Here is a 27,118-nt window from a genome sequence, read left to right as displayed (position 1 = left end):
ATTATTCCTATTAATACTTCTACCCAAAATCAATCATCTCAACCCCCCAATCTTGGCTTCCCATTCAATCCCATTCTCTCCGTTCACCCAATTTCTATCCCAACGCAAGCTACTGCTACAGCTATCCAAACCCGATCTTCGCACCTTCCAAAATCCTCAAAAACTCACTCCTATATACAAACTGCAATATCTTATCCTGCTTTGCCTCAAAAAATCTATCGAAAATACTACGCTTCTAATCTTGTTCCTCTCTTCACATGGTCAAAATAGGCCGCAAAAAGATGATAATTTTTGAATTTTTGAACTTTTAATAGGTATATGTATTTCAAATAATCACACCATTACGTTCAAAACGAACAAATTGAGGGTTGTGGCCAAGAAGAAATTCACGTGCAGAGTGATGACCTGTACATTAAGTGTGATATTTCAGTCCCGTGAGGAAGAATAGTCCCGAACATTGTTGAGCGCAATTGTTCAAACGGTCCCAGAAAGCAAAGAAATAAGAAGACGAGAAACGATGTAATTGTTAGTCCCTATTGATAAAGTCCCTATTGATAAGTTGAATTGGATCAGAACGTATGAGATTGAGGAAAAGATTTATATCTGCAGCTGCTGTGTACAAGTCCCCTTGAAAGAGCGCACAGAAAATGGTAACTCATGGTGCTTGGTTTTTTATAACTAAGGACCGAGCATTGTTGAGGTCAATTGTGAAAACAGTCCGAGAGAGAAGAAAGAAAGAAAAAAAAGAGGTGCGCCACGAAGGCCTGCCATACATGGCCCTAGAATGTAATTGTTGGTACTTGATAAATTGAAGTGGAACAGGACGAATGAGATGATGATAATACATCATGCCAGCAGCCAGAATTTTCATCAGATCACCAACGAGGAGGCTATCAGAATAATATTCATTTTGCTGCTGCTAAATTTTAATCTTGTGAAAGGGCCAAACATAAGAGTAGGCAAGAGAAACTTACTTCATGTTTGTCATATTTGACGGGAATGATGGGATTATTTCTTTTGACATTGATTTACTTTTGCTGGATGGATACCCGGATTTGCTGGGAGTGAGATCTGTTTGGGAAAGAGCTCTCCTCTAGCTCGGTGAACTTTTGGTGGTGATGATGTTCACCTCCTTCCTCAATTTGCATAAAGGGCGGCCCACCTTGGAGACTTCATGTTGGAGCTAGTAACAAGACGAGGGTCATTGGCTTACTGGTCATGATTGTGATTTTCATACTGATGAACGAGAAGGAGAAATACATGATGCGAATGATGATACAAAAGATTAATCAAAGTGAAGATGAGAGTTGTAGATTCATGAAGATGTTTTTTGGGTATTATACTAAGAGGGTGAGGTGCGGTGACATTCTTTTGTGTCTGCACTCTTCCGTCTGCTGCGGCTCTTTACCTTCATCTGTTACGTGCTTGGTAACCTCGAGCTTCGAACATTATGCTTCGAACATTATGCTTCGAACATTATGCTTCAAACATCGAACTTCATTCCATCTCCTCCTACGTTATGAAGTTGATTAACTGGATAGATAAATAAAGCATTTCAAGTTACTAATCTCATTTGCCATTTCAAACTCACCAACTTATTTCTCTTCCATTCGTTGAGTACTCTGTCTTCATACAAGTGTTTTACTACATACATTGAATGCACATTCATGAGGAAGGTTCATCTTCTATCAAACTTTCTGATATTCGACAACTCCTTTCATTTGATGATTGAATAATATCACGTACTCTTTGTTCATCATGTTGTTATTCATCACCAGTATTTGATATCTATCTTAGCGTCATAGAGACAAATTTGACCCCTTGTTCTATCTCAACACTTCACTCTGTGTCTTTCTATCAAACTCAATCAAAGATTAATATCCCTTTATTATCATTAATTTCTTATCATATGTAATTCAGAGTATTCAATAGTCCGGACTATCAGATACCCTGCGTTTGCATAATATCATCTACTTTTCATTATATCGTTCTTCATCATGAGTATTCGACATCTATCTTAATATACTTAGAAACGAACTTCCCATTCGGACTCTCTTTCAACACTTCACTCTCTACATCTTTCTATCAAACACATTTAGAGACAAAAGACCTTTCCACCATCCACTTACCTCCAGTATCTAACACATAATTAGATATTTATAAGCTCCAAATCTCACATTCCTTTCCTTCGCTATACCAACACTTACACTCCAACCTACAAACCTAATCAGAAAACACCACTTCTACCTTTATTCCAGATACACATCACTTCACGTATAATTACCCGAGTTAACAAATCAAATTCTCTTCTAGATGATTGATGAATCATCTTATACACAGTCATCTTTCTCCATAAATTACTCATCTACAACATTCGCTTCACCCCAAACAATTTTATATCAGTCCACCGATCCGATATCCGACTTCTATCCAGCTACATACCTCCCTCCTTAATATGATTAGTCCTATCATCAAGTACCTAATCATGCATATCTTCACACCCTCACACCATTTTCAATTTCGCTTCCCAACAATTATAAGAGAATACACCATCTACCATCATCTCATTCCTATATCATACCTACTTAAGAATAAAATCGAAATAACAAAATCGCCAAGAATAATTCATGAGCTGAGCTTTAACCCCCTATCTAAGATCCCCTCTCTTCTATCGTAGCGAGAAATTCACAAACCCCGTAGTACTGTAAATCAGAGTCAAAAAATACCTATATGTAGTAAAAAGTTCAATGCGTAAAGTGGGGCATTCGTTAGGTTAAGGGGAATCGATATTTACCGAGCTGGGGCGAAGTCGGCTGTTGGTAAGATTATATTTTTGAGATCTTAGAGCTTGGGCTTGAGAGATTGTAAATATAGTAAATGTAGTGAATAGATAATATAAGAGTTCTAGAATCTACTCACCGCACCCCTATGACAAATGTAATAAAATCCCTATAAAAATAAGGTTTTCCTATATAAATTATTATATTAAATATTTTATTCAAATCTTTATTTTTTTCTTTTAAAAAAAATCTAAAATAATAAATAATTCTAATCAAAATATAAAATATTTTTCGAAATATTTTTCACTATTTTTGTTGAATAGTTATATAATATTGAAATCTAATTTTTTTAAAAATTCTAATATATAACGTTTTTCCTATATAAAATAAGCGAATTTTCATGAAAATTTAGAAATTTCAACTTCAACTCCTTTAAATCCTATTCAAAAAATTAGAAAAAGATATTCTATTCATTTTTCTATAGAATTTGATTAATTAAAAAAGATTTCCTAAAAGAATTTCTAATTTCATCTTTGATTATAATAAATAAACTAGGGTATAAAAAGTTGAAAAATCCTATATTTTAGCTGGAAAAGCGTTATATGTGTGATGAGTAGGTTTCAGAACTCTTATAATTGTTTTATATTAAGTCTTTTTTTTTTGTAATTGTTATTAAGAGGATTTATAAATAAGAGATGGGAATAAAAGATATTGAGGAATTGAGGAATTGTTTTTGATAAAGTTGATGAGGTTTTGTTATAAGAAAATAATTATTGAGGTGGTTTTTGATTTTTGATTTTTGATTTTTGATTTTTGATTTTTGATTTTGATTTTTGATTTTTGATTTTTGATTTTTGATTTTTGATTTTTGATTTTTGATTTTTGATTTTTGATTTTTGATTTTTGATTTTTGATTTTTGATTTTGATTTTTGATTTTTAATTTTTAATTTTTAATATTTAATAAATATTTCAAAAAGAGAGTTTTTTAAAATAGATTTATAATTTTATACTTAGGTATACTTTAATATCTATCTGAATAGAAGAATCGATTTGATATTTAATACTTGAGAAATTAGCTAGAAGACGATAGATACTATGCGAGAGCATCGAGATTTTTCTTGAATGTTTATCACTCACTCATTCCTCGATTTCTCATACTTGATTATCTACTCACTCACAACCTTTGTAACCCTCATAAAAATCACCAATAAAACCTCCAAACCGAAGAAAAAGGAGTAAAAAAGAAGAAGAAGAAGAAGAAGAAGAAGAAGAAGAAGAAGAAGAAGAAGAAGAAGAAGAAGAAGAAGAAGAAGAAGAAGAAGAAGAAGAAGAAGAAGAAGAAGAAGAAGAAGAAAAAACCTAGAAAATCACAATATTAGTCCATATTATATTCCAATTACAATAGGTATAATACAAATCTACACAGTAATAAATATCTCAGATGGAATGAGTATGTTATCATTATCGTAACGATCAACACGAATTTTTTGAAATCATCATAGATGGAAACCTTGGAATACATGCAAAGGAGGAAAAGTGGGGACTTACTTGGTTGGTACTTTGGGTGTGGTAGTGATGAGTGGATGAGCGGATGTTTGTTCTGTTTGATGGGTAAGAGGGGGGTATTTGGAGAGAGATACTAGGTATATGGGAAGGGAGAGGATTGTAGGAGAGGGGTTTGGAGATGGGATAGGATGGGATGAGAGGAAGGGGTTGGAGGGAAGAGAATATAAATGTAAGGGTGAAAGGTGAAGGTGAAAGTGAAACTTGGGGGTGAGAATTTGTATGGGGGGAATGGCGAAGAGATGTATTACTGACTACCTAGTAGGTACTTAGTGGTATATGGTTTGAGCTTGAAAAGTGAATATTCATATACACACACACAAGACATGGGAAGAATTTTTCCGTTTCTTTACCTCTTTCTACAGCCCATTAATTATCAAGACCCGATAGCTCATTTCACCCTTTTCTAAAATCCAACCCGTTTCCTCCTTCCCCTCTCTCAATCACAACTACAACCACCACCTCAGTCTCAATATCAATATCAATTTCCCTCTCAGCAAAACCCATACCAGACTAGTACCCAACCCCAAAATCCTCTATCAACCTTAAAATTCCAACTCATATCCCATTCTAAAAATCAACACAATCACTCAAAGCAAACCCCCTCCCCCCCCAAAAATCTCTCTAAACTCTCCACTGCTCAACTCCACAAGCGAAAAAGTTTAAATTTCGCAAGAAGACCAACACGGAAAGAATTCTTATCGAGGTCTCCTATTTCTATTTCTATTTCTATTCCTATTTCTACCATTCACTACATATCATCATTCCACAATCTTTGACATGCATCTGAGCAATGATGAATAATGGATGACCGAGTATGCAAGACTTATATTCAAAGGAGTATTTATTTGTAAAAAGAAGGAAAATGATGAAAGTACTTTGTTGGTAACTACATAAATACTTTTCATAGAATGGAAGTCTCGAGATCCTCATTTTTCACTCTTCTGCAGGGATTTAGATGAATAATTATAGCAAAGCTGTTTTGGCTTTGTGAGCCGTGTTGTCGGATATTCGATTATTAGGTAAGAAGAATAATTTTCTTTATATCGTATGAAATTCCGTCGAAATGCTAATCTACATATTCGTGTGTGCTATTATATCCGGTGCGTAGTAGCTACAATAACACGAATCAATACCAGCTATTCCATGTATGCTCTATTCAGTTAATCATGAAATACATCTACCGTAACCCCCCATCCACCCCGCCCATCCATGCTTTCGTATACTTTACCTCCGATAATTTTTAAGCAGCTCTAGAACTAGTTAGTTACCCCATGCTTCCTGACTCGCCTCCTAAAACACTCTATAAACTCCATACACTCCATTTAACACGAAGCAATCCAAGCAGTGAAAATCACCGCCATACACTGCATGAGCAACACGCCTACCCCCAAAAAACCACCCGGACTACTCATCAAACTCTTCAATCCTCCCGCTCCACTAGTACTAGTCTGCGCACTCCCACTTGCACTCCCACTCGTACCCGTCGAATAAGGAGCCCCAGTACTCGTGGAAGTAAATCTACTAGACTCTATTGCCGTATAGCTCGTTAATCGAGCCGTTGCACTTCCGGTAATACTTCCTATCGTCCATGCAGCATTGCCAGTATAGTAATCTATGCGTAGGTATGAAAAGTCAGTACGTGAGCGCGGGAAAGAAAAGCGCAAAGACTAGTAGATGAACTTCCCAAAGCTATAGAAAAGTCCCGCGATCAAATCCACAAAACTAAAGAAAAATCCCACTCACTGCTAACCGCCGTCTGGTTTGGAAATCTATCCGATCCCAGCACCACATCCGGTGTCGTCAACGCTTGCGACGCATCGACGCCCGAGAAAAAGTTCGTAAACGGTTGTACAGGTGTGGCTGTACATTCCGCCCGACTCAAACTTGAAATACTCGCATCACTTTCCTCTCTTGTGATATTCTGATATCCATGCGCGAGATAACAATCCGTACAAGCTGTTTCGAGTTCCCACAATGAGGATGGACAGATACATTCTTGCTCGGCGAGAAAATCAATAGGTGATGTACCATTGGCGAGACAGGCGTAGATGATATAGTTACTGCGCTCGCAAGGGAAAGGAGAATTGGCCATGATTTGTAATCGTTTTTCAGCGCCGTTTGAACCTACGAGAAGACTGATATTCGCTAAATTGGGATAACACATCTGGTAGAGGTAGTTTTCATTGGGATGAGGCGTTGGTCGAATTTGCCGAAGGGCAAGGGGTAATGAATTCTCGAAAGCGGCCGAAATGCCTACGGTAAGGAAAAGTATGAGATTTTTGTACTGAACCATATTTATCGTGTAGCCTGAATTCTGGTTTATTGGAAGTGATAACAGAGTTCAATAATAAATGAATTAATTGCAGTAAAGAAAGTACAGACTAGAAACATTAAATAAAGCACGACGAAGCAAAAAAGAGGCTCCTAATCAAATAGAAACGAGGAAACTGGTGAAGATTAAAAGTGTCGTAATATTACGCCAAGACAAAACTGCGTGAGTTCGTATCACTATGATTCGTCTGTTGATCAACGACCTGCATATTTTGGCGCCTTTATGTTGGGGTGACAGGGAATTGAAGAGGCACAGCAGTACCCAGTTGAAGACCAGACCCATAAGGTGATAGAAAATTGTCCACGGTGTGCAAGCTAAATTGGACTTCAGAATTACCCCGTAAGTTGCGTTGCCCAATTGAATTTTACCCGGTCGGATAACCATATTCGGTTTTAAGAACGAGCTTATGAAAATAGTATTGATTGAAGAGCCTCTGAATATATCCATTGAAAGGATTGATACCGACATACTTGTATTTACCTATAGATATTATTAAAACTGTCGTGAGTTATGAGAATGTAATTACTAGAATTATGGTTCTAAAATTCTGCTAAAGATAGAGCTGAGAGATGTCTGCCAAGACTTTCTGAATTGCTTGAATGCTCAAAATGAGGACTTCCAATTAACGAGATGTTGTTTTCATGATGGACTGATCTGAAGTATAAATCGCACACTGAATGTGACCTGAAAATAAATGAGTGAGAGCATTAAGTGCGAGTTAAAGAATCGCTCGATGTTGCAATGTCGCATTGAGAGTCTGATTCCTTCACAATGTCATCTTTCGTACCCTCTGAGATCACCAGAACTGATTTCTGCTGAGTGTCGCCGTCTGTCTCTATTTCCAAGTTTTTAGTGGCTACTTGGGGTTGCTTCTCGATAGGATTATCTTTAGCGTCATTGTTGACTGACGAAGAAGTTCCAGTAACCACGTTGTGTGAATCAGAGATGGCGATATTTAAGTCTTTGTTAGGTTCAATTTTGGTTGCGACATCGGAAGGTGTTGTTGAGTCGTCTCCTGTTGCAGTATCTTTCAACTTCTCATCTTTCCCATTTCTCCCCATCTTCTCGGTGTTTTTGTCATCTTCAGCATCTTCCACATCACCATCAATCCCAGCTTCATTCTCCTCTTTCAACTCAGTGTCTTCTTTTTCCATACCCTCTTCGCAAATATTAAGCACCAATCCTTCATCCTTACTATACACCCTGAAACCAACAATACACACCGCATTCCATGGCTCTGGTTCATCTTCATCAACTTCCTTTTCCTTTGGCGGTTTGGGCTCGTTAGGCTGATTTCGTGGCTTAAGGGTAGGATCGTCGTCACTATACATATCATAGTCTGAAAGAGGACTTGCACTTGATTCCCCCTCCGAAGTAACATATGGACATGGTCTTGAGGGAGGAGGTCCTCGACCATAGCTTGGTGGACGACTCGAATGTCTACGAAGATTAACAAAGCTTGGAGGTGGAGGTAGTGATTCACGGCGATTGGTGCCAGGTTCCGGAATCATCGTGTACGGTGAATGAGGAGATGAGCCATTACTCTTTGGAGTTACAGGAGTTGCCTGAGACTCATTAGAAGATGGTGTGAAGTCTTCTGTCTGGACTGCCTTGTCCCTTTCATTTATGGGCTGCGTGTCAATTGTAGTACTTATCGACTTCTCATTAGGATCTTCAGTTTGTATTGATTTGTCTTGTTTCTCGACTTGAACTTCTGGAATATCCTCCGTTTGAACGCCTTGATCCTTCGGCTCACGTTCTTCTTGTTCCTTTGCCCACTCGGCATCTCTTTCTGCCTTACCTTCACGCTTCTCATAATTCTTCTTCTTTTGCTTCCTTACTATCTCCCGCGCACTATGTCTTTTCTCCCAAAGAACTTTGCGTTTAGCAATCCTTGACTCCCGGGCCTTTGCTTTATCTTGAGCCTTTCTGAATTTAACTCTTGCTTCCATGTGAGATAGTCCTTTCTGGTGAGCTAAATCGTAAGAATTCCCGACTGTAGCCAATTTCTCATTATCTTCTCTTCGACTTAATTCATCTTTCAAGACATCTTCAACACTCTGTAGACCTTTATCCCTTTCTGCTATGACCATCATGTATACTGCGTATGTTCCGGCGGAGAGACTCTTTAATTCAGCTACCACACTTCTGCTCATAAGGTAATTCCCATGGCTTCGGATGATGTAATCTTCTTCACCAGGTGAATTCATCTCGTGAACCCGAAACTGCAATCTGAAGTGATATTGACCATGTAAACCAACAAAATACCTGCCATCGAGTTGACTCATAACCAAAACTATTGGTGATTCCTCCTTGAGTGTTATAGTGAACTTCTGTTCAAACTCGGATCTCCATGGTACCTCTACGCTGATCCACTCTTGAGTCAATCGCCAATCGGGACTATCTACGAACAACCGAGTTCGATCGAAATGTTGATATTTGCGTAGTAAATCCTGATATGAAATCCAGAAGACACTATCGTTTCCGAATTTGTGGTTGAGTTCTATTTGAGCTTCAGGGGTGAATTCCTTACTTCCATCTGACCACGGTCCTTCCCAATTACCTTTTTTGATTTTCCCCCATGGGTTCCTTCACATAAATTTATCAGTGATAATCCTCAACACTATGTGAAAAACAAACCGTAATTTGAGGAGACGCTCGCCAGTAGATAACTCTCTAGCTTCCATGATAACGTATGCATGCCCTTCAGATATTCCGTCTCTATTGCCGTAACCATAATCGAGAAGACCTGTAGAACAACCAAAAAGGAATTCTTTGTTGACATTGAGAATTTCGTCATGCCAAAATTCATCAGTATCAAGAATATCCGAAGTGAGAAGTTCCGTAGTTACGCCTCCTGTCAAATCTTCAAGACCCTCCCTATGAAAAGTTAATTGATAAATGAGATGATAGAGATAGTATTACCCTATCCATCCTCCGCTCAAAGAAAGGAAATCCCCATGTGCTTTAGCATAAGCCTTTTCGAGAAGAGGAAGCCATGTTTGATTTGGATCTTTACAATGAGCAAAGAATAATGACTGAGACCCTGTTTGATATGTTTTTCGATATTCTTTTTCAACGTCCTCTCGGTCGGTTTGCTCGAGTAGATGTCTATGGACTGAGGGTGAATCCCAATCTGGCGATTTCAGATAGAGCTTGTCATCGATAATTGATATGATCCATTCACCATCTAATTGCTATTAGCGATTACTACTTATTGTTCGAGGGAGAAACTTACCACGATGAAACACAAAGCCATATATCCCGATTTCTAAGACGACATGGTTAGACCTGACTTTAAAATGCGAATGCTCAATACTGACTTGTGTCCCATTCAACACATATTCTTTGAATTCCGTCTTTCGTATTTGCTAATGCTGTCAAACTAGACATCAACCAACAATTCCCAAGACTTCCTTGTCTGACATCCGAAGGAGAAATCTTATCTCCTAAGAAAGTTGGCTTATCAAATATTTCGTGAACTCTCTTGACAGCCTTCGGCCCGGAGGATGAAGGATTGATAAGAGCGCGTTTGCAAACTTCAAATCTTATCTCATCAAGTGTATTCAGACAATTTCCTTTCTCCCATTTCAAGTCCCAGTCTATATCAAAGCTTGCGTCACGAAAACGCATATTAACTCGCCTACATTCTTTGACAAGTTTCTTAACTTTGGCTCTGCATTCTTGAACCGCTCTTTCGAAGTCTTCTGAAACGAGCTGATTCTGCGGGCCAGGTGGAGGAACAATAACGGTCTTTGCAGATGTTCCTTTCGCAAAAGGTGCTGCATTTGGTAAAACTTTTGTAGCTTTACTGAATTTGGATGCAGAAAATCGAGACCAAAGTTTATCGATCGTATCTTGAGGTGCTACGTATTTATTTTTCTTCTTTGATTTCTTATTGCTCCCTTGAAATGGCGGAGGAGGAGGAGGAGGAGGAGGAAGAGGAGGTGGGGGTCTTGGACCTGGTCGGCGTCGTCTATCACTATTGTCGGAATCGCTTGAAGATGCTGTACAAGACATGATACCTTTGACAATTGATGATTGCCTGTCAAAGTGTAAAGGCAAGAAAACAAACAAAACCAACGATAATCAAACGAAATCAACGATCCCTTGAATCAATTTACAATGTTTATGGGATGTTCAGATCATGACCACTTTCCAGCCTTGCACTCTCATCCTTTATCAGCTTACCACATAGGCAGACACTGCCCCCGAATGCCTTTTGCTGTCGCCTCCGCAAAAAGGAAGGCTCTCATCGAACCATTTGTTCGGAAGAAAAGACGTGCATAAGTTGGCAGCCGATAAGGTCGCACGAGACTCTTATTGAATAATCAATCCATCGCTTGCTTACTCTTTACCAGGAGTAGGTCTTTTCAGCCGCAAAGCTTGGGCGCCGAGATGACACCCACTCGAAGTAATTGCCTTATAATAGAATGACACAAGATCCGAGGTGTGTGTGCAGTTATATAGATTGATAGCAAGTCATTATCAATATTGGATGTTCAAATGTGAACTGCTTGACACGACGAGATTTCAAAATTCGGAGGACTGGACTGGTTCGAGACTGACTGGCTCGACTGGCTCGACTGGCTCGACTGGCTCAAAGACTGGCTAGAGGTACCGAGTAGTGCACAGACCATAGTACGCTAAAGAATGTCGGCGTTCGGCTTTATCAAGCAAGAAGCAATACATACTCGTAGATGCAGCCATTCATGAATCTACACCAACCATCTTACCTACCACTTCATGTTGATGCATATGTGGTTGCGAGGTTGCTTCGTACGTACATGTGAATTAGACGTATGTATACCTCAATACTCCACTATCTATTGGAAGTCCACAACAGTATGGAATTATTGGCGTCGTTGATGAGCCTCACATCCGGCCGTGTCTTTTTCGTCTCTTGCACCACCCACCCTCGTTGTACCGGTACTCTCAAACTCATTACGCTGGAATTCCGCAAGGCTTTCCGCTCCAAGATGATGGTTTCTCAAGATTTGGCTTGGATATGAACCCTTATCAGTCAAAAATCCCCATTGCGGTATTTGGCCTAGAACTTAGAGATGAACTTGATACATTGTAGGCATTGTGATCCTCAATTAGATGCCGTTGAAGCTATCTTTGAATCTTATTTTGATGCATGTCATCCCGCTCCGGCCTCGTATATGGCGTCAGATAAGCTTAGCATCGAGATGAAAAAGAAGATAACCATGACAGCTTGTGAGGCTGCGTCTTTACAGTCAAAGCCATTGTGAGCTTGCTGCTCTCTGTTTTGTCGATTCTGATATCGACAACGGTACCTGAGATGCTAAGAATATCATATTTCTCGCGTCCCCTATTAGTCAACGTCTGATTGTACTATTCGTTCTGGTAGCATGACTGTGAGCCACATTGAGTAGCACGTTGGACTTTCAACTCATGTGCCGCTCGCTCGCTCGCTCAACCTGCCATTCACAAATTCGACAACAACACTACCAAACGATCCCACCAATCAAGACGACTTCAAATGAACAATCAACGGTAAGCAGCCGTTCGTCAAAACATCGGAAAACTAAATTCGGTATCTCGGTTTAATTTAGATGCATGTTGGTGGGGGTACAAGAGATAATTGTTGAACCCCTCACAAATCATAGGTAGTTCTCTCGTTCTATCAAGTACAGACTCACACGACCCCTTTCCTTCTTAGCATTACCACTTTATCATTCATGTTGATCTACTCCTGTGTGATTGCCGTAATATCATACACATACAGGCCAAAGAATCTCTCTTCTCAAGATTCAACAAACTCCCGACTCAGTCACCTCATCCCACTTCCCACTTCCAATCCCTCGTTATCCGATCGTACCTTGTTCTTGAACTGTCCAATCCCGGATACGATCTATCCATAATTATTTTAGTATGGTGAATCCACCGCGGGGTACAGCTTTGGCAAGTTGGTATGATGAGCCATCGTTGATTTGATTATCAATCGATTATGTGCACTGGCTCAACCATCAATGTGTCCCCCGCGCTACGGCAGGAATGCCAAAGTATGAAATATTATTGCATAACGTCCTGTTGTCACTGCGGCAATTGGAAAGTAGTCAAACCTGATGAACCAAAAGATCAGACCTTTCTCTCTGCCCCACAATTCAAAAAGGACACTCCGCAGTACCTTGTGGTTGTATTCTTCCTACTTAAAATACTTCATTCCCTAGAGCCTTTCTTCGTTCATTGATTGTTCTTTTTCCCCTTTCTTTTCCCTTTCTAGATACCCACCTGTTGATAGACAATTGCATCAACACTTATTTTACTTTCATCCGTCAACACTCCCCGAAAAGATATCACAGGCTATCTTTTCGTTCATTATGGAACCCTCAAATTATGAACAAATACCAGACAAGCCAAGATATATTGACTTTCCATCTCTAGAACATGGTACTGTTATAGATGGAAAATTGGCCTTGAATCGATGGTCTCATACAATTACACACGGCCATGACTTTCCAGGAGCTCAGGTAAGAATATACAAAGCATGGCCAATCATTACATCTACTGAATCTGTTTCTAGGCAATGTTGTACGCGGCAGGAGTGCCAAATCGAGAAATGATGAAGACTGCACCTCATGTTGGAATATCTACTGTATGGTGGGAAGGAAATCCTTGCAAGTATGTTCTCTATCTTTGGATATGCAATCGACCACGAAGACGATAATGAATTTAGCTGACATAGTATTATAGTATGCATCGTAAGTGACACAAGATAAGGAGATCTTTCAAGGCATACGATTTAACGAATGCTTGTAGTACATGACCTCGGAAAGCTAGTCAAAGATTCAGTACAAAAGCAAGGTATGCTCGGATGGCAATTTAACACTGTGGGAGTCAGTGATGCCATCACTATGGGCGGAGAAGGTTTGTAGAACGTTCTTATCTTGAGGGATTTTCATTGACGCCTAGCAGGCATGAGATTCTCTTTACAGACACGTGAGATCATTGCAGATTCAATCGAGACTGTCACATGTGCCCAACACCATGATGCAAATATCTCAATTCCTGGTTGTGATAAAAACATGCCTGGAGTAAGTGCGCTCTTTGATATTTTGGTGGAGATACACTACCAGAATTCAATTCCTCATATATAAGTTACTGTTTTAACATTGGGACAGGTCATCATGGCTGCTGCACGTCATAATAGACCATTTGTTATGATTTATGGAGGTCAGTTTGTTGATCACCATATAATTCAAAAGCCTGACTCTCTCTAGGCTCAATCAAGAAGGGTTATTCCAAGTTGATGAAAAAGGAAATCAATATCAGCAGTTGTTATGAAGCAAGGTAAGAAAATATCCATTGGTTTATATGATAACAGTTCAGATTTAACATAGTGATTGTGTTTAGTGGTGCATTTACCTATAATAAACTTCACGCGGCTGTTGAGGGTGCAACTCCAAGTGACGTTATGGTAAGATCATGATAGATGTGTACGATTCGATCTGTCATTAATGATTGTGTAGGAAGACTATGAACAAAACGCTTGCCCTGGTGCTGGTGCTTGTGGTGGAATGTATACAGCCAACACGATGTCTACCGCCATCGAATCTATGGGACTTTGTCTCCCAGGATCTTCGTCAAATCCAGCCAATTCACCAGCTAAGATGAGAGAATGTGTTAAAGCTGCAGAAGCAATTAAGATTTGCATGGAAAAGAACATTCGACCACGAGACTTATTGACCAAGGAATCTTTTGAGAATGCTTTGGTAATTACAATGGCACTTGGTGGAAGTACTAATGCTACACTTCATTTCCTCGCCATGGCTGGTACAGCCGAAGTACCACTTTCCATTGACGATATTCAAAGAGTAAGCGATAAGATCCCATTTTTGGCAGATCTGCAACCCTCCGGAAGATTCTGTATGGAGGACCTCTACAATATTGGTGGAACACCGGCCGTTATTAAGCTTCTCGTTGCTGCGGGCTTGATGAATGGTGATATTCCGACTGTTACAGGAAAAACTTTGAGGGAAAATGTTGAAAGTTGGCCATCACTACCACAAGAACAGACGCTCATTAGACCTTTGAGTAATCCAATCAAACAGACTGGTCATTTACAGATTCTTCGAGGAAATCTTTCACCTGGTGGAGCAGTGGCAAAGATCACAGGGAAAGAAGGTCTAGTGTTTACTGGCAAGGCGATGGTTTTTGATAAAGAGCATGAACTTGATCATGCATTGAATAAGGGTGAGATTCCGCACGGAGAGAATCTCGTCTTGATTGTGAGATATGAAGGACCTAAAGGAGGACCGTAAGTTTCTTTCGCAGCATTGGGAGTGTCCCTAGACGTTGTTATGCCTTCCCTTGTTCTAGAAACTAACTTCTAATAGTGGAATGCCCGAGCAATTGAAAGCTAGTGCAGCAATCATGGGTGCTGGTCTCACGAATGTCGCTCTTGTTACCGATGGACGATATTCCGGTGCTAGTCACGGATTTATTGTAGGGCAGTACGTATTATTTTTTCTCAATAATATCCCCTCAGCATAGAATCCACATTCAATACCAATCTTCCTTTAGCAGAATGGATCACTAACATAACTCAAGCGTCGTCCCCGAAGCAGCAGTCGGTGGTCCCATCGCCGTGGTAAGAAATGGGGATATAGTAACCATATCTGCCGAATCCAATACTTTAAGTATGAATGTATCAGATGAAGAAATTGCAGAAAGACTCAAGTCTTGGAAGCCTCCCAAGAGTGCGGTTAATAGGGGTGTATTGGCGAAATATGCTAGACTTGTGGGAGATGCGAGCCACGGAGCTATGACGGATTTATTCTAGAAGCAAGGTGGGAAGATGGAAGATAAAATGGGTAGAGGTATACGGTGCTTGGTAGATGAGGATTTCATGATAGATTGAGAAGATTGGGTTTTGATTCCGTATGTCAAGTCGTCTTTCGAATGCCAGAAATTTCATCAACTCATGAATACCTGTCCTCCATTGTAGCAACGGTGAAAAGGGAGTTTCTAAGACTAATCATATATGGAAAAGAATAATCATCGATCTCTGTGGTTTTGAAAGAAAGAGAAATGACTGGACTTGACCCAATTTTAATAGAACTAATTCTGAGGTAGTCCTCAAAAGATGCCCAATAGATGCGTGGAGCGGGTGAATATCGGTAAAACAAAGCTTAATGATGACGTTCATGACTTCCGAGCTCTTTGATTCGCCAATCGTTTCGAAGCTCAAAGTCCCATCTGAACTCTTCACCATACTCTGTACAACCTCATTACATTCTCACTCAAACAACTATCAAATCACGAATACCGATACTATCGCAACTGAGTTCAATCTGCATAGTACGAAAAACCTTCAAACAAGCAAATAAACCCTTCCGCGGAAACGAAAACATCATGTCTCGCCTCCGCAAAATCAGCCCCTCCATTCCCGAAATCGCAAACGCAATTATCGCCCCGCGGTCGAATATTTCAACCTGCACAAGTACGAGATTGGGTTCTTGCCAGAGTTTGACACCAAGATTTAAGCATTCAAATCCATTTAAGATCTCATATCACGTACCCTACTCCATCTGCCAATCTCGTCATTACTCCCAATCCGTCCCCAGTAAACCTTCTCCTCCCATCAAACCAACCTCCGTGCGAACATCTTCTCCTTCTTCGCGTTCCCATTCACATCCTCCCGCGACTCACGATCGTGGTCCGCCTTCTTCGGAAACTACACAGACGGACTTTTCGGTGCTAGATGTATTAGGGAATACGCCGATGCCGAGTACGAGTATTGATGCGTGTTTGAGCGATGGGTTTCATTTGAATAGTGGTGTGAAGGTGGGCGGTGATGGAGTTTTTAAGGGTGGGAAATGGAGGGGAGGGGCTGGGGTTTTGTTGGTGGGGGGTGAGGCGTTTGGGTGGAAGCCTTGGGTTGGAGGTGCGAAGGAGGGGGAGGAGCTGGATTTGGTTAATAAGAAGGGTCAATTTGAGTGCGGGGATGAGGCGTGGGGTGTGCTGGGGTGTGTGTGGCCTAGACCTGGTATGTTTTTATTTCTTTCCTATTATTTGTATCCTCTCCTTCCCCTCAACTATTCTACCATAAAAAACTAAACTTCCTGGACTAACACACTCCTTTTCCAATAGATCTTTTAATCCTCGGCCTAGGAAAAGATATGCGACCCATATCCCCCAAAACCCGCGCATACATCAACGGCCTAGGAATTCAAATAGAAATCGCAGATACAAGGAACGCAGCCGCGCAATTTAACCTGCTGGCGACGGAACGGGGGGTTGGAAGTGTGGCGGGAGCATTGATGCCGATTGGACGGTAAATGAGGGGGGTTACAGATAATATGGCATTGGTGTCTACGGAATGAACAGATATATATATTTGTACGGCTATGGGGTATAGAAAATGATAAAACATGACGATAATATACTCAATGGACTAGAGATGGGACGAAGGACTATTATCGCCATGAAAATATTTCGGGGAGGAAATGAGGATATTGTAAATCAATAGGATGGCGGACACTGGAGATTTATGTCGTGGAGATAAAATATCCCGCCCGTTGTATACTGTACATCGCAGCTCCAGGGAGTTAGTCGGTGATGTGTTCTATTGTATCATGACATTTGTATCGATTCCAGACTCGATTTGTTGACGAAGTGTGTAGATATGCATATCAGTGAGTACAAAAGTAAGATTACAAAAGTATGAATACACAATTTCGAATGTAAATTTCGAATCTAGGTAGTTGTAATAAGATTACTTGATGGAACGCAAAATGTTCACCTGGTTTGTTTCTCTGTGAATACCTAGGTAGGTAGTTGACTACTGATATTTTGTTGGGAGTTCTAGGATGGTGGAGAGAAGGGGAGGGGGGGGGGGGGTTGATGTGAGTGAGGAAAGTAAGGGAGGGGAAGGGGAAGGAGATTAGATAGTATGTAGATACTAGGTATGGAAAGACGAAATGATGTGTACGGTTATAATTATGATTATAATCTGAGTATGCTTTTGGATTTGGATTTGGATTTGGATTTGGATTTGGATTTGGATTTGGATTTGGATTTGGTATTTGGTGTATGTGATATGTGATATGTGATATAGGGTAGATATTGGAGACTAGAGAAAGAGGAATGAGGGGGGGAGGGAGAGGACTGAGGGAAGAGGTGGAGGAGAATGGGAAGAGGCGAAAAGAAATGGAGATTCTGAGATTTAGGGCAGGGGTAAGGAATGAGGGGTTGAGATTAAGGGTGTGAGTTTGGGTGTGAGGAAATTGTGAGGACTTTATGTGCTGGTAAAGTTTGAAAATTAGTGGCGAGGATTGGGATTTTTGATTTGGTGGTGGTAGGTGTGGTGTGATGTGGTGTAGTGTGGTCTTTAGAAGGAATGTCAATGGGGATGTGGATATGGATGAGATGATATGATATGATATGAGAGGAAATAGAAGTTAGGGGTCTGGGGAGTGAGTATTGAAGATAGAGGAATAGAGAATGGAGAATGGATAAGCATGGTTTGGGTTGGGTTAGGCGGTGATTGGTGAAAGAGGTATGTTTTGGAAGGATGTATTGGGATGAGCGTGGGAAGGGAAAGGGAAAGGGAAATGAAGGGATATTGGAACTGAACCGAACCGAAACGATCTGGTTTTCTGGAATAGAATGTTGTGCTGTTTAGTCTGGATAGATGGTTCGAGATATATGGAGATGTGATATAAGACAATACCCTTCATGTTCCCTCATATTCCCTCGCATCCCCTCGCGTCCCCCTCCCTCCATCCCCATTCCCGTTTCTATCAAAATCAAAATCAAGTACCAAACAATACCTCTCACAAATCCACACATAAACCCATGACCCCGCACCACCCAAAAATAATCGACCCATTTCCATGTTTTATTACAAACTATGTTTCATAGTTGTGACATGTTACATGAAGAGATAAAATGAGATATGAGATCGTTGTGACGGTTTTGTCAGATGTGTGGGTTGAGGTTGTGGCTGCGGGATGGGGGGATATTGGGGATTGGGATGAGATGAGATGAGATGAGATGAGGGTTGCTTAGATGGAGGAGGGGGGTTTAGGAAAGGACTAGCTGGGACTTAGGTTGAGGGGAATGAATCTGTCGTCTTGATTAGGTACTACCGAGTCGCCTTCGATGAACAATCATCCGACCCAGTTGTCACCGACCCTTTCCACAACGCCGGACATGTTCATCTCTACTCATCCCGATTCCATAGTTTGGAGAGGGGATGTAAATATGGAGCATTGGTTACCTACCCAAGCTACCTCAACAAGTAACCTCATGTGGAGTGATGAAGATCGCAATGCTGAGGTGATCTCCAATACCTACTTACCTACCTTCATATGGAAGACCCAGAAAAAATATCTAGCCATCTAGCTATGCAAGAAGCGATGTTCAGCGGAAGTCCAGGGACCAAGTGAAAGTAATGTGCCATGATTCATCGCTACTCGTATCGAGGAGGGGTAATTGTGGCAGCGTGTCTGGAAATCGGTAATATCCAAGGCTATCAACTAGATATGTGCTTGTCCATGACAGATATACTTTGGAAAGAGCCTCGCTTCACATATGAGGTTGGACTTCAACTTGTGCCTAGGTCCTCGGATGCGTGATATATAATGTAAGAGTTCGTGATCGGCATCATTTACTACTACACCTAATAGTGCAGCATGATAGTCACCGAGGCATTTTTGATTTACTCAGCCTTCTTACTAAACGTTGAGGATGGAGGCAAAATGTAGGTGATTGGGAATGATTACTATCTTCATTCGCTAGAAGAACGTTGGTGGCGAGAAACTGGCTTACCAACATAGTCATCCCCAAATGTGCAGAGTCATGAGGGTGTAACTACACCATATTCCATGGGTAATGTCGAAGATCAAGAAGAAAGGTTTAATTGCACTTGCGTGACCAATGCCGATACATATCCGTCTGCCAAATCATCCCATCTAGGTTCGGCTATTTCCCACCTCGAGTTTGCCAGATGTCCATGGGTGGAAATAGTACCGAGATCGATCTCTTCCACTTGAAGATCTGAAACCGGAAGTTTTATGGGTAAACGAAATGATAAGGTTACTCCCGCCAATCCTTTTAGCTCGTCGTATCTGGCACGAAGAGATCTTGTACTCACGTTTTTGATCCGATGTAGTCTCGAACTTTAAATTGATGGAAGGAAGCACTAGAATCTCTGAGGTGATCATCTGCGGATGTCATCTTCCGTAAATAGAAAGGAATTCGACTCCGTCATCTTGTGATCTCGTGCGAGGAGAGTTCGTGGGAATGGGCTGATGATATGAAAGAAGAAAAGGTACTTGACATGAGGAGGACGAGTCAGAAACTTGAGGCGGTATATGGTCAGGGCGGACGAAGGAAAAAGTAAATCGGGTGGACGTTGAACTGCACAAATCAGCCTAGGTAGTGTAGTATAATTGGTTTGTATGCTGTACACTTGTTCTTCTTTGTCAAATGGATGTATAAAGTTTTTCTTCAACCTTTTCGTTTTGTGATCAATAAATATACTACCTACCTACCTATGCATGTACAGACAACAATGTATTGAAAAAGATGCAGTGAAGAAGATGCATGATTTGTTATTTACTGAAAATTCCAATTTGCCAAATATATTATGTTCGTTTGTTGAATGCAACCGTATTTTACCGGCAGCTTGGCCTTGTGGTTTGATAGGTCCCAAGGGTGTTAAATCATGGGTATAGTTTCGGTATGTTGCATATATGATATACCGCGGTAGGTTTGCCTTTTTAGTGCTGTTCATGCATGTTGCCATGTCTCTTTTGGTTACACGACATGATGGACTCGATGTCATCTGGATACCTCCTCATATCATGTTCGGTGAATGGTAGATTGAACGAGGACAGAAAGTCGGTCTATTGATGAGAATGGGGATTTGAACGATTGTGTGTGACGATGACAGTAGATTCATGGTATTATTGGATTGGTATCTATAGTATATTTGCTGATTGAGAATCCATCAACCGGGCTGGGGGCAGCATTCCTATTTGATATGTCAAAGTGGTACAGTACAGTATGGTAGTTCAAACGCGTACGACATTACCATTTGCTGATCTATTTGGTTGAGTGAAGAAGGACGACGAGATCTCTACCAGAGACCCAGGTCTACATGTATCCAGGTATGTATCTTTTATGGCTGCACTAAGTCTAAATGGAAATTACAGAGATTTTACCTCGTATCATATCATATCGTGACCTATAATCAGACTTTGATGTGATAGATGTCCTCAAATAGCGAGGTGTTGTTGAGTCCATACACTCGCCTACCTACCTCCCTCGCCTCCTACCTAGGAATGGCAGGGAATCATATCAAATCGGACTTTTTATCTCCAATGTAAACGAGGAATGAGGGGTTCAATGGATCTGATGCATGGAGGGGAAAAGAAGGCGAATAAGGCAAATAGATGAGAACAAGGATCTGAAGAAGGTTTTGGACGAGGCGGCCAAAGATCCCAGGGTCCAATCAGTAGTCGCGTCAAAAGGGAATAGATTGTCCCATGAATGGATTTATTCTCCCTCATTCTCCCTAGCGATATTCACCGCCACTGGACACCGCCATATTATCGATGTTTTGGGTGATGGTGATGCGGATGGTGATGTTGCTAATGCCGGTGTAGCTGATGTCGCCGGTCCTACTGATTGACTTATTGATTCTCCCATGGCTGAGATCGATCGCCAATGCGAATAGTTGATGGGGCTGGCAATGGCTTCAACACAAGTGACTGAATGGCGAACCACGATGCCCATTCGAACCAGGGAATTGCTGACGTTGTTGTGTCATGCATGGTAAGACCATTGGATGGGTTGTATTGCACGAGTGGTGAGAGGAATCACGAAATTGAGACAATTGAAACGGCACACACCAGAGAGAGAGAATCAAATAGACATTAGAAGGGTATCACACGAATTACACGAATCGTACAAAGAAGGAAGTTATTCCGATTGAAGGGAAATCCCAAAGAGTCAAAGGGGGTAGAAGAGATTTGTTGATGGATATTTGTTGAATGCTCTACCTGCCATTTTATACTCGTACCATCCTACACAAACAGACCCTTCCTACTTCCATTCCCGGTATATATTCTCTTATATATTCTCTTATATATTTATATCTTATCGCTCCATATCGTGTAAATCCAATCCGTTGATCCCGTTTGTTGAGAGCAATTATATCGTCATGTTTTTGCATGTTTTACTATTTACATAATCATTTTCCGATAGGTTCACCGGTTGTAAGGTTCACTACCTAGTAGGTAAACTAACATACCTCCATACATCAAAGACTCAGTCAGCTGGAGATCTTCCACTTCCTCCCTTCTTTATCATTTAACTTTTACCAAGGTCCCTTACTTTATCCTTGACATTATATAGTTTCGCCATCAGGGTTCCAAGGGTCCTACATAACTTCCTTTCTCTTCTCTCCTACCTGCATCTCAATCTCTTTCGAGATTCATCCTCCCAAAAATCGTCCGGTCAATCCCAATTGCCTCCCATCAACTTGTCATCCTCCCTCCTCCATACAATCAAAGGCAAATCAACCACGCGTCTTACTTGCCTGGCTGGCTGAATGACCTGTTCTGGAACCGCCCAATGCTCAATTCGACAGCGATTATCTAGACCAACGAAGCCAATTATATTACATAGACAACAAATCCTTCTTCCTCCATTGTCACAAAGACCAACGATCCTTTGCTCTATAAAACATCTGCGACCGCAACCAACATTTTCAACTCACAATCGATACCTTCACTCCTTTCACTTCAACGCCTTGTTAAACGGTCAAGCACGGAAACCCGTCTTCCTATCAACCTTCGCACAGACCTTGGACCCATATCCATCATTCACTGGTTCGAAATCCAAGATCAACCTTGGCGGGGTGAAACAACACCAGTATTCTCATTCACCTTTTGCAAGTTACCACCAGAAGTTGAGACTTCGAAATACCAATTTTCCTTCTTTACAATCCTTAAAATCTCCGTCATTCTTTTCCAGGTCCTCTTCGACCCTCACAGCAAATATGTCGAATTTAACACAACCAAAGAGCCCAATCGCTCCCGACAGTCCTTTGAGAGAACAGAGAGTACATCATAGACTTGTGGAGAGACTCACCGATCGACTTGAAACGCCCAGCTTAGATGATCGTTCTTATCGAGTCATTAAGCTTCCCAACCAGCTAGAGGTTCTCCTCGTTCATGATGCTGAAACAGATAAAGCATCAGCAGCCATGGACGTCAATGTGGGGAATTTCAGTGATCCTGAAGATTTCCCTGGTATGGCGCATGCTGTAGAGGTAAATATGATTATCTCAATGCTATGAGAGATTAAGCTGACATGTAATTCCTTTCTAGCATCTACTTTTCATGGGAACTAAAAAGGTACTGTATACCCTTTGTCTGGAGAGGTGGCGCACTTTCGCACATCTTCCACATTAATTGATCACAATTCTGACAATTTAAATAGTACCCTGTTGAAAATGCTTATTCACAATACCTCTCCTCACATTCTGGAAGTTCCAATGCATATACCGGTGCCACATCTACAAATTATTATTTTGAGGTTGCTGCGAAATCGGGGGAGGATGGAGACGCAAAAGATTCGACCCCTTCGCCTTTGTATGGTGCTCTCGATCGATTCGCGCAATTCTTCATAGATCCTCTTTTCCTCGACTCGACTTTGGACAGAGAATTAAAGGCTGTGGATTCGGAGAACAAGAAGAACTTACAGAGTGATCAATGGAGATTACATCAATTGGATAAATCACTATCAAATCCTAAACATCCTTATTGCCACTTCTCGACAGGAAATTTGGAGGTTTTAAAAATACAACCAGAATCGCGGGGAATCAATGTGCGGGAAAAGTTTATGGAATTCCACGAAAAGCATTACTCTGCAAATCGCATGAAGCTTGTCATACTGGGAAGAGAGCCATTGGATAAGTTGGAATCATGGGCGGCAGATCTTTTCGCCGGTGTACGAAATAAGGATTTGCCACAAAATCGATGGGAGGATGAAAAGCCTTATGGACCAGACCAACTTTCGACCCAATGTTTTGCTAAACCAGTCATGGATTCTCGAACTTTAGACATTACCATTCCATTCATTGATGAGGAACTTCTTTTCGAATCTCAACCAAGTCGATATTTGACACATCTTATTGGACATGAAGGACCAGGTAGTATTATGGCTTATATCAAGTCTAAGGGCTGGGCAAATGCTTTAAGTGCAGGTAAGTTTTACTTTATTTGATTCAATTCAGAGGTTTCTTTTTTGCAAATCTTGTCCCGTTCAAAAACTCCAATTTATACTAATTCTTTTTAGGTGTCTATGCAATATGTCCTGGAACTCCTAGTTTGTTCAGTTGTCAAATACGTCTGACAGAAGACGGTCTCAAGAACTACAAGGAAGTTGTCAAGGTTTTCTTCCAATATATCGCATTACTCAAAGATAGCCCACCACAAGAATGGATTTTTGACGAGCAAAAGGGTTTAGCCGATGTCGATTTCAAATTCAAGCAAAAGACTCCAGCTAGCAGATTTACTAGCAAAATCAGTGCTGTCATGCAGACGCCATTACCTCGAGAATGGTTACTCAGTGGCCATAGCAGACTACGAAAGTTTGATGGAGAAAAAATATCTGCTGGACTCAATTGCTTGAGAGCTGACAACTTCCGTATGCAAATCTCTTCTCAAACTTTCCCAGGTGGTTGGGATTCAAAAGAGAAGTGGTATGGTACAGAATACAAATATGAGAAAATTCCAGCGGACTTCTTGGAAGAAATCAAAAAGGCTGCTACGAGCAAGAAAGGAGAACGTTTCCCAGAATTACATTTACCCCATGTAAATCAATTCATTCCAACTAAACTCGAGGTCGAAAAGAAGGAGGTTAAAATACCCGCCATATCTCCCAAGTTGATCAGAAATGATGACTCTGTAAGAACATGGTTCAAGAAAGGTCAGTAATTTCCCTTCTGATACAAAAACCTCATAGCTAATTCGTTATTTAGATGATACTTTCTGGGTTCCAAAAGCAAATCTTTTCATCCAGTGTAGAAATCCTTTACCGATGGCCACTGCAGAAAATTCTCTCAAAGCAAGAATGTATACAGATTTGGTTTATGATGCATTGGAGCAATACGCCTATGATGCTGAGCTTGCAGGACTCGAATACTCTGTATCAAGTCATTCAATGGGTTTGGAGATTAGCGTTTCCGGATACAATGATAAACTCCCTGTTCTTTTGGAGAAGGTCTTGACTACCATGAGAGATCTTGAAGTCAAAGAAGATCGATTCCAAATTATCAAGGAGAGATTGGCAAGAGGTTTGAAGAACTGGGACTTTCAACAACCTTACAATCAAGTCGGTGATTATATGAGATGGCTCAGTAGCGAAAAAGGTTACATCAATGAGCAATATCTAGCCGAATTACCACATGTTACTGTGGACGACATTCAACAATTTTACCCCCATCTATTAAGACAGATGCACATTGAAACTTTTGTACATGGAAACTTGTACAAGGAGGATGCTTTGAAATTGGCTGATTTAACTGAAAGTATTTTGAAGCCAAGAGTCTTACCACAAACTCAATGGCCAATAGGTAGATCTTTGGTCTTCCCACCTGGTGCCAATTTCGTTTATCATAAGACTTTGAAAGATCCAGCCAATGTCAACCACTGTATAGAATATGTTCTATCTGTTGGAGATAAGGCTGTTCGTCCTCAACGAGCCAAGACTCTTCTCCTCGATCAAATGACTCATGAACCAGCATTTGATCAATTAAGAACAAAGGAGCAGTTGGGATATGTTGTATTCAGTGGTTGTTCGACAACTACTACTACCATCGCTTATAGATTTATCATCCAAAGTGAGAAAACTCCACAATATCTTGAAGAGCGGATCGATTATTTCTTGCTTGGATACTCAGAAATCCTCAAGAATATGTCAGATTCCGAATTTGAAGGACACAAGAGAAGTTTGATTACCAAAAGATTGGAGAAATTGAAGAATTTGGATCAAGAATCAAATCGTTTGTGGTCTCATATTGATTATGAGTACTTTGATTTTGAGCTTGGTAAGTTATTCCGTATACACTATTGACTTAAAGTAACTGACCCCTTCCAAAGTCCATCATGATGCCGCCAATGTCAAAGCACTCACCAAAGAAGATATGATCCAATTCTATAATCAATTCATCTTACCATCCTCTCCACTTCGTTCTAAACTCTCCATTCACCTCATTGCTCAAGGAACCTCTTTGCCAGAAGCAAAACCAGAGGAACAAACTGTTCTTGCGATCAATAAGGATCGTAAAGATGCTGAAGATGGAGAAGCTATTGCCGTCAAAGCTGAAGGCAATGGTACTGTACCATATGTCATCACGGATGTACGACAATTCAAGGGTATGTTGCAAGTTACTGCTGGACCACAGCCGGTCAAGCATATTAGTGAGTTTGAGGAGTTGGATGCAAAGTTATAAATATGGAGTGATCAGGTTTGAAACAAGGTGTGAAGGATAGAATATCCATCCGCATCTTGGCGGATATACCAACGCAATAGATGCGTCTAGGCTAAAGTACATGATTTTATTGGACTGAATCTAATTGCAGTCTTGCATAGATGAGGAGTTGAGAGAAGATTTGGTTTGGTATTACTAGGGGGGATTGGAGAAGGTAGATAGATAGTTGGCTACATTGTATTGTACAATGATTGGCTTGGTTCAATCTGGTCTAGTAGATACCCGCGATCTTCTTTAAATGAATTGCAATGAGTTAGACAAAAAGAAGAATGGCTTTGCATGTGAATTTTGGGTTGTGAGCTATGCATAGTAGGTATTTCTTGGGAGTCTTGAGCTTCTGAAGTTCTGAATGGGAGACCAAAGGCAGGGAGGGATATAACCGCTGCATGTGTGATGTCTATCGAGTGAGATTTTGATTTTGATCAATTCGTATTTGTTGTTAGGTGTCTCTGTGCTTCCCTTCCGTCGCCCAACTAGGTACCTGAGTCTCTGGGTTCTTGGGCGATGGAGGTGGAGGTGGAGGTGGAGGTGGAGGTGGATTGGATGAGATGAGATGAGATGAGGTGGGGAAGGGGAGGGGGAGGGGGATGGGGAGGGTGAGGGGGAGGGGTTTAATGATTGAAAGAGAGGGGCTATATGTTTAAGTTGGTTCTCTTTTTTAATGGTTGGTTGATAGGGATCAGTATAGGTAACCTATTGCTTGAAACATAGTCTAGTAAAACTGTGGCGCGTATTGATATATTGTTAGTGATATCTGATATCGAGGTAATGGACATTGAATATCTAATTTTAGTGAGATGGGTTTTGAGAGCATATATGTTGATATGTTGATATTTTGATCTTTTGGGAAAATTTGGTGGTTGTTTGGGTAGTGCTGTGCTGTGCTGATTTGTGTGCTGATT

General features: G+C 40.8%; 5 protein-coding genes across 5 annotated transcripts; 3 read left to right on the top strand and 2 right to left on the bottom strand.

Moving 5' to 3' along the window:
• Positions 1 to 5,416: 5,416 nt before the first annotated feature.
• Positions 5,417 to 7,182, bottom strand: EAE98_006456 (uncharacterized protein). Its single transcript, XM_038954079.1, has 2 exons — positions 6,091 to 7,182; positions 5,417 to 5,959 (listed from the first exon to the last, which is right to left on the bottom strand). The coding sequence occupies exons 1-2, from the start codon at positions 6,638 to 6,640 to the stop codon at positions 5,670 to 5,672; spliced, it is 840 nt and encodes a 279-aa protein (XP_038809324.1). The 5' UTR covers positions 6,641 to 7,182; the 3' UTR covers positions 5,417 to 5,669.
• EAE98_006455 (uncharacterized protein) lies at positions 7,183 to 10,871 on the bottom strand. Its single transcript, XM_038954078.1, has 5 exons — positions 10,003 to 10,871; positions 9,918 to 9,950; positions 9,605 to 9,869; positions 9,320 to 9,559; positions 7,183 to 9,268 (listed from the first exon to the last, which is right to left on the bottom strand). The coding sequence occupies exons 1-5, from the start codon at positions 10,697 to 10,699 to the stop codon at positions 7,387 to 7,389; spliced, it is 3,117 nt and encodes a 1,038-aa protein (XP_038809323.1). The 5' UTR covers positions 10,700 to 10,871; the 3' UTR covers positions 7,183 to 7,386.
• Positions 10,872 to 13,026: 2,155 nt separating this feature from the next.
• On the top strand, positions 13,027 to 15,488 carry EAE98_006454 (uncharacterized protein; the record flags this gene model as incomplete). The annotated part of the gene is made up of 11 exons (XM_038954077.1): positions 13,027 to 13,176; positions 13,230 to 13,327; positions 13,400 to 13,407; positions 13,466 to 13,573; positions 13,622 to 13,740; positions 13,828 to 13,879; positions 13,927 to 13,996; positions 14,060 to 14,123; positions 14,176 to 14,963; positions 15,043 to 15,159; positions 15,257 to 15,488. 11 exons carry the CDS (start codon positions 13,027 to 13,029, stop codon positions 15,486 to 15,488), a joined length of 1,806 nt encoding a protein of 601 aa, XP_038809322.1.
• Positions 15,489 to 16,060: 572 nt separating this feature from the next.
• Positions 16,061 to 17,427, top strand: EAE98_006453 (uncharacterized protein; the record flags this gene model as incomplete). The annotated part of the gene is made up of 2 exons (XM_038954076.1): positions 16,061 to 16,694; positions 16,799 to 17,427. The coding sequence occupies 2 exons, from the start codon at positions 16,061 to 16,063 to the stop codon at positions 16,984 to 16,986; spliced, it is 822 nt and encodes a 273-aa protein (XP_038809321.1). The 3' UTR covers positions 16,987 to 17,427.
• A 5,291-nt stretch (positions 17,428 to 22,718) lies between these two features.
• EAE98_006452 (uncharacterized protein) lies at positions 22,719 to 26,177 on the top strand (the record flags this gene model as incomplete). Its single annotated transcript, XM_038954075.1, has 6 exons — positions 22,719 to 22,991; positions 23,050 to 23,076; positions 23,162 to 23,927; positions 24,020 to 24,652; positions 24,705 to 25,772; positions 25,825 to 26,177. The coding sequence occupies 6 exons, from the start codon at positions 22,719 to 22,721 to the stop codon at positions 26,175 to 26,177; spliced, it is 3,120 nt and encodes a 1,039-aa protein (XP_038809320.1).
• Between the last annotated feature and the right edge of the window lie 941 nt (positions 26,178 to 27,118).

The sequence above is a fragment of the Botrytis deweyae genome, assembly GCF_014898535.1.
Source record: "Botrytis deweyae strain B1 chromosome Unknown BDEW_014, whole genome shotgun sequence".
NCBI lineage: Eukaryota > Fungi > Ascomycota > Leotiomycetes > Helotiales > Sclerotiniaceae > Botrytis > Botrytis deweyae.
This window is presented reverse-complemented; position numbering and strand designations above follow the sequence as displayed.

Bases quoted from the DNA above. Each gene is read 5' to 3' on its own strand.
- EAE98_006455 (XM_038954078.1), bottom strand. From the start codon at position 10,699: ATGTCTTGTACAGCATCTTCAAGCGATTCCGACAATAGTGATAGACGA. The intron at 9,870-9,917 runs GTAAGTTTCTCC...AATAGCAATTAG, and splicing joins TGGCTTTGTGTTTCATCGTG to ATGGTGAATGGATCATATCA. The intron at 9,560-9,604 runs GTAATACTATCT...AACTTTTCATAG, and splicing joins TTGAGCGGAGGATGGATAGG to GGAGGGTCTTGAAGATTTGA.
- EAE98_006456 (XM_038954079.1), bottom strand. From the start codon at position 6,640: ATGGTTCAGTACAAAAATCTCATACTTTTCCTTACCGTAGGCATTTCG. The intron at 5,960-6,090 runs GTGAGTGGGATT...ACCTACGCATAG, and splicing joins AAACCAGACGGCGGTTAGCA to ATTACTATACTGGCAATGCT.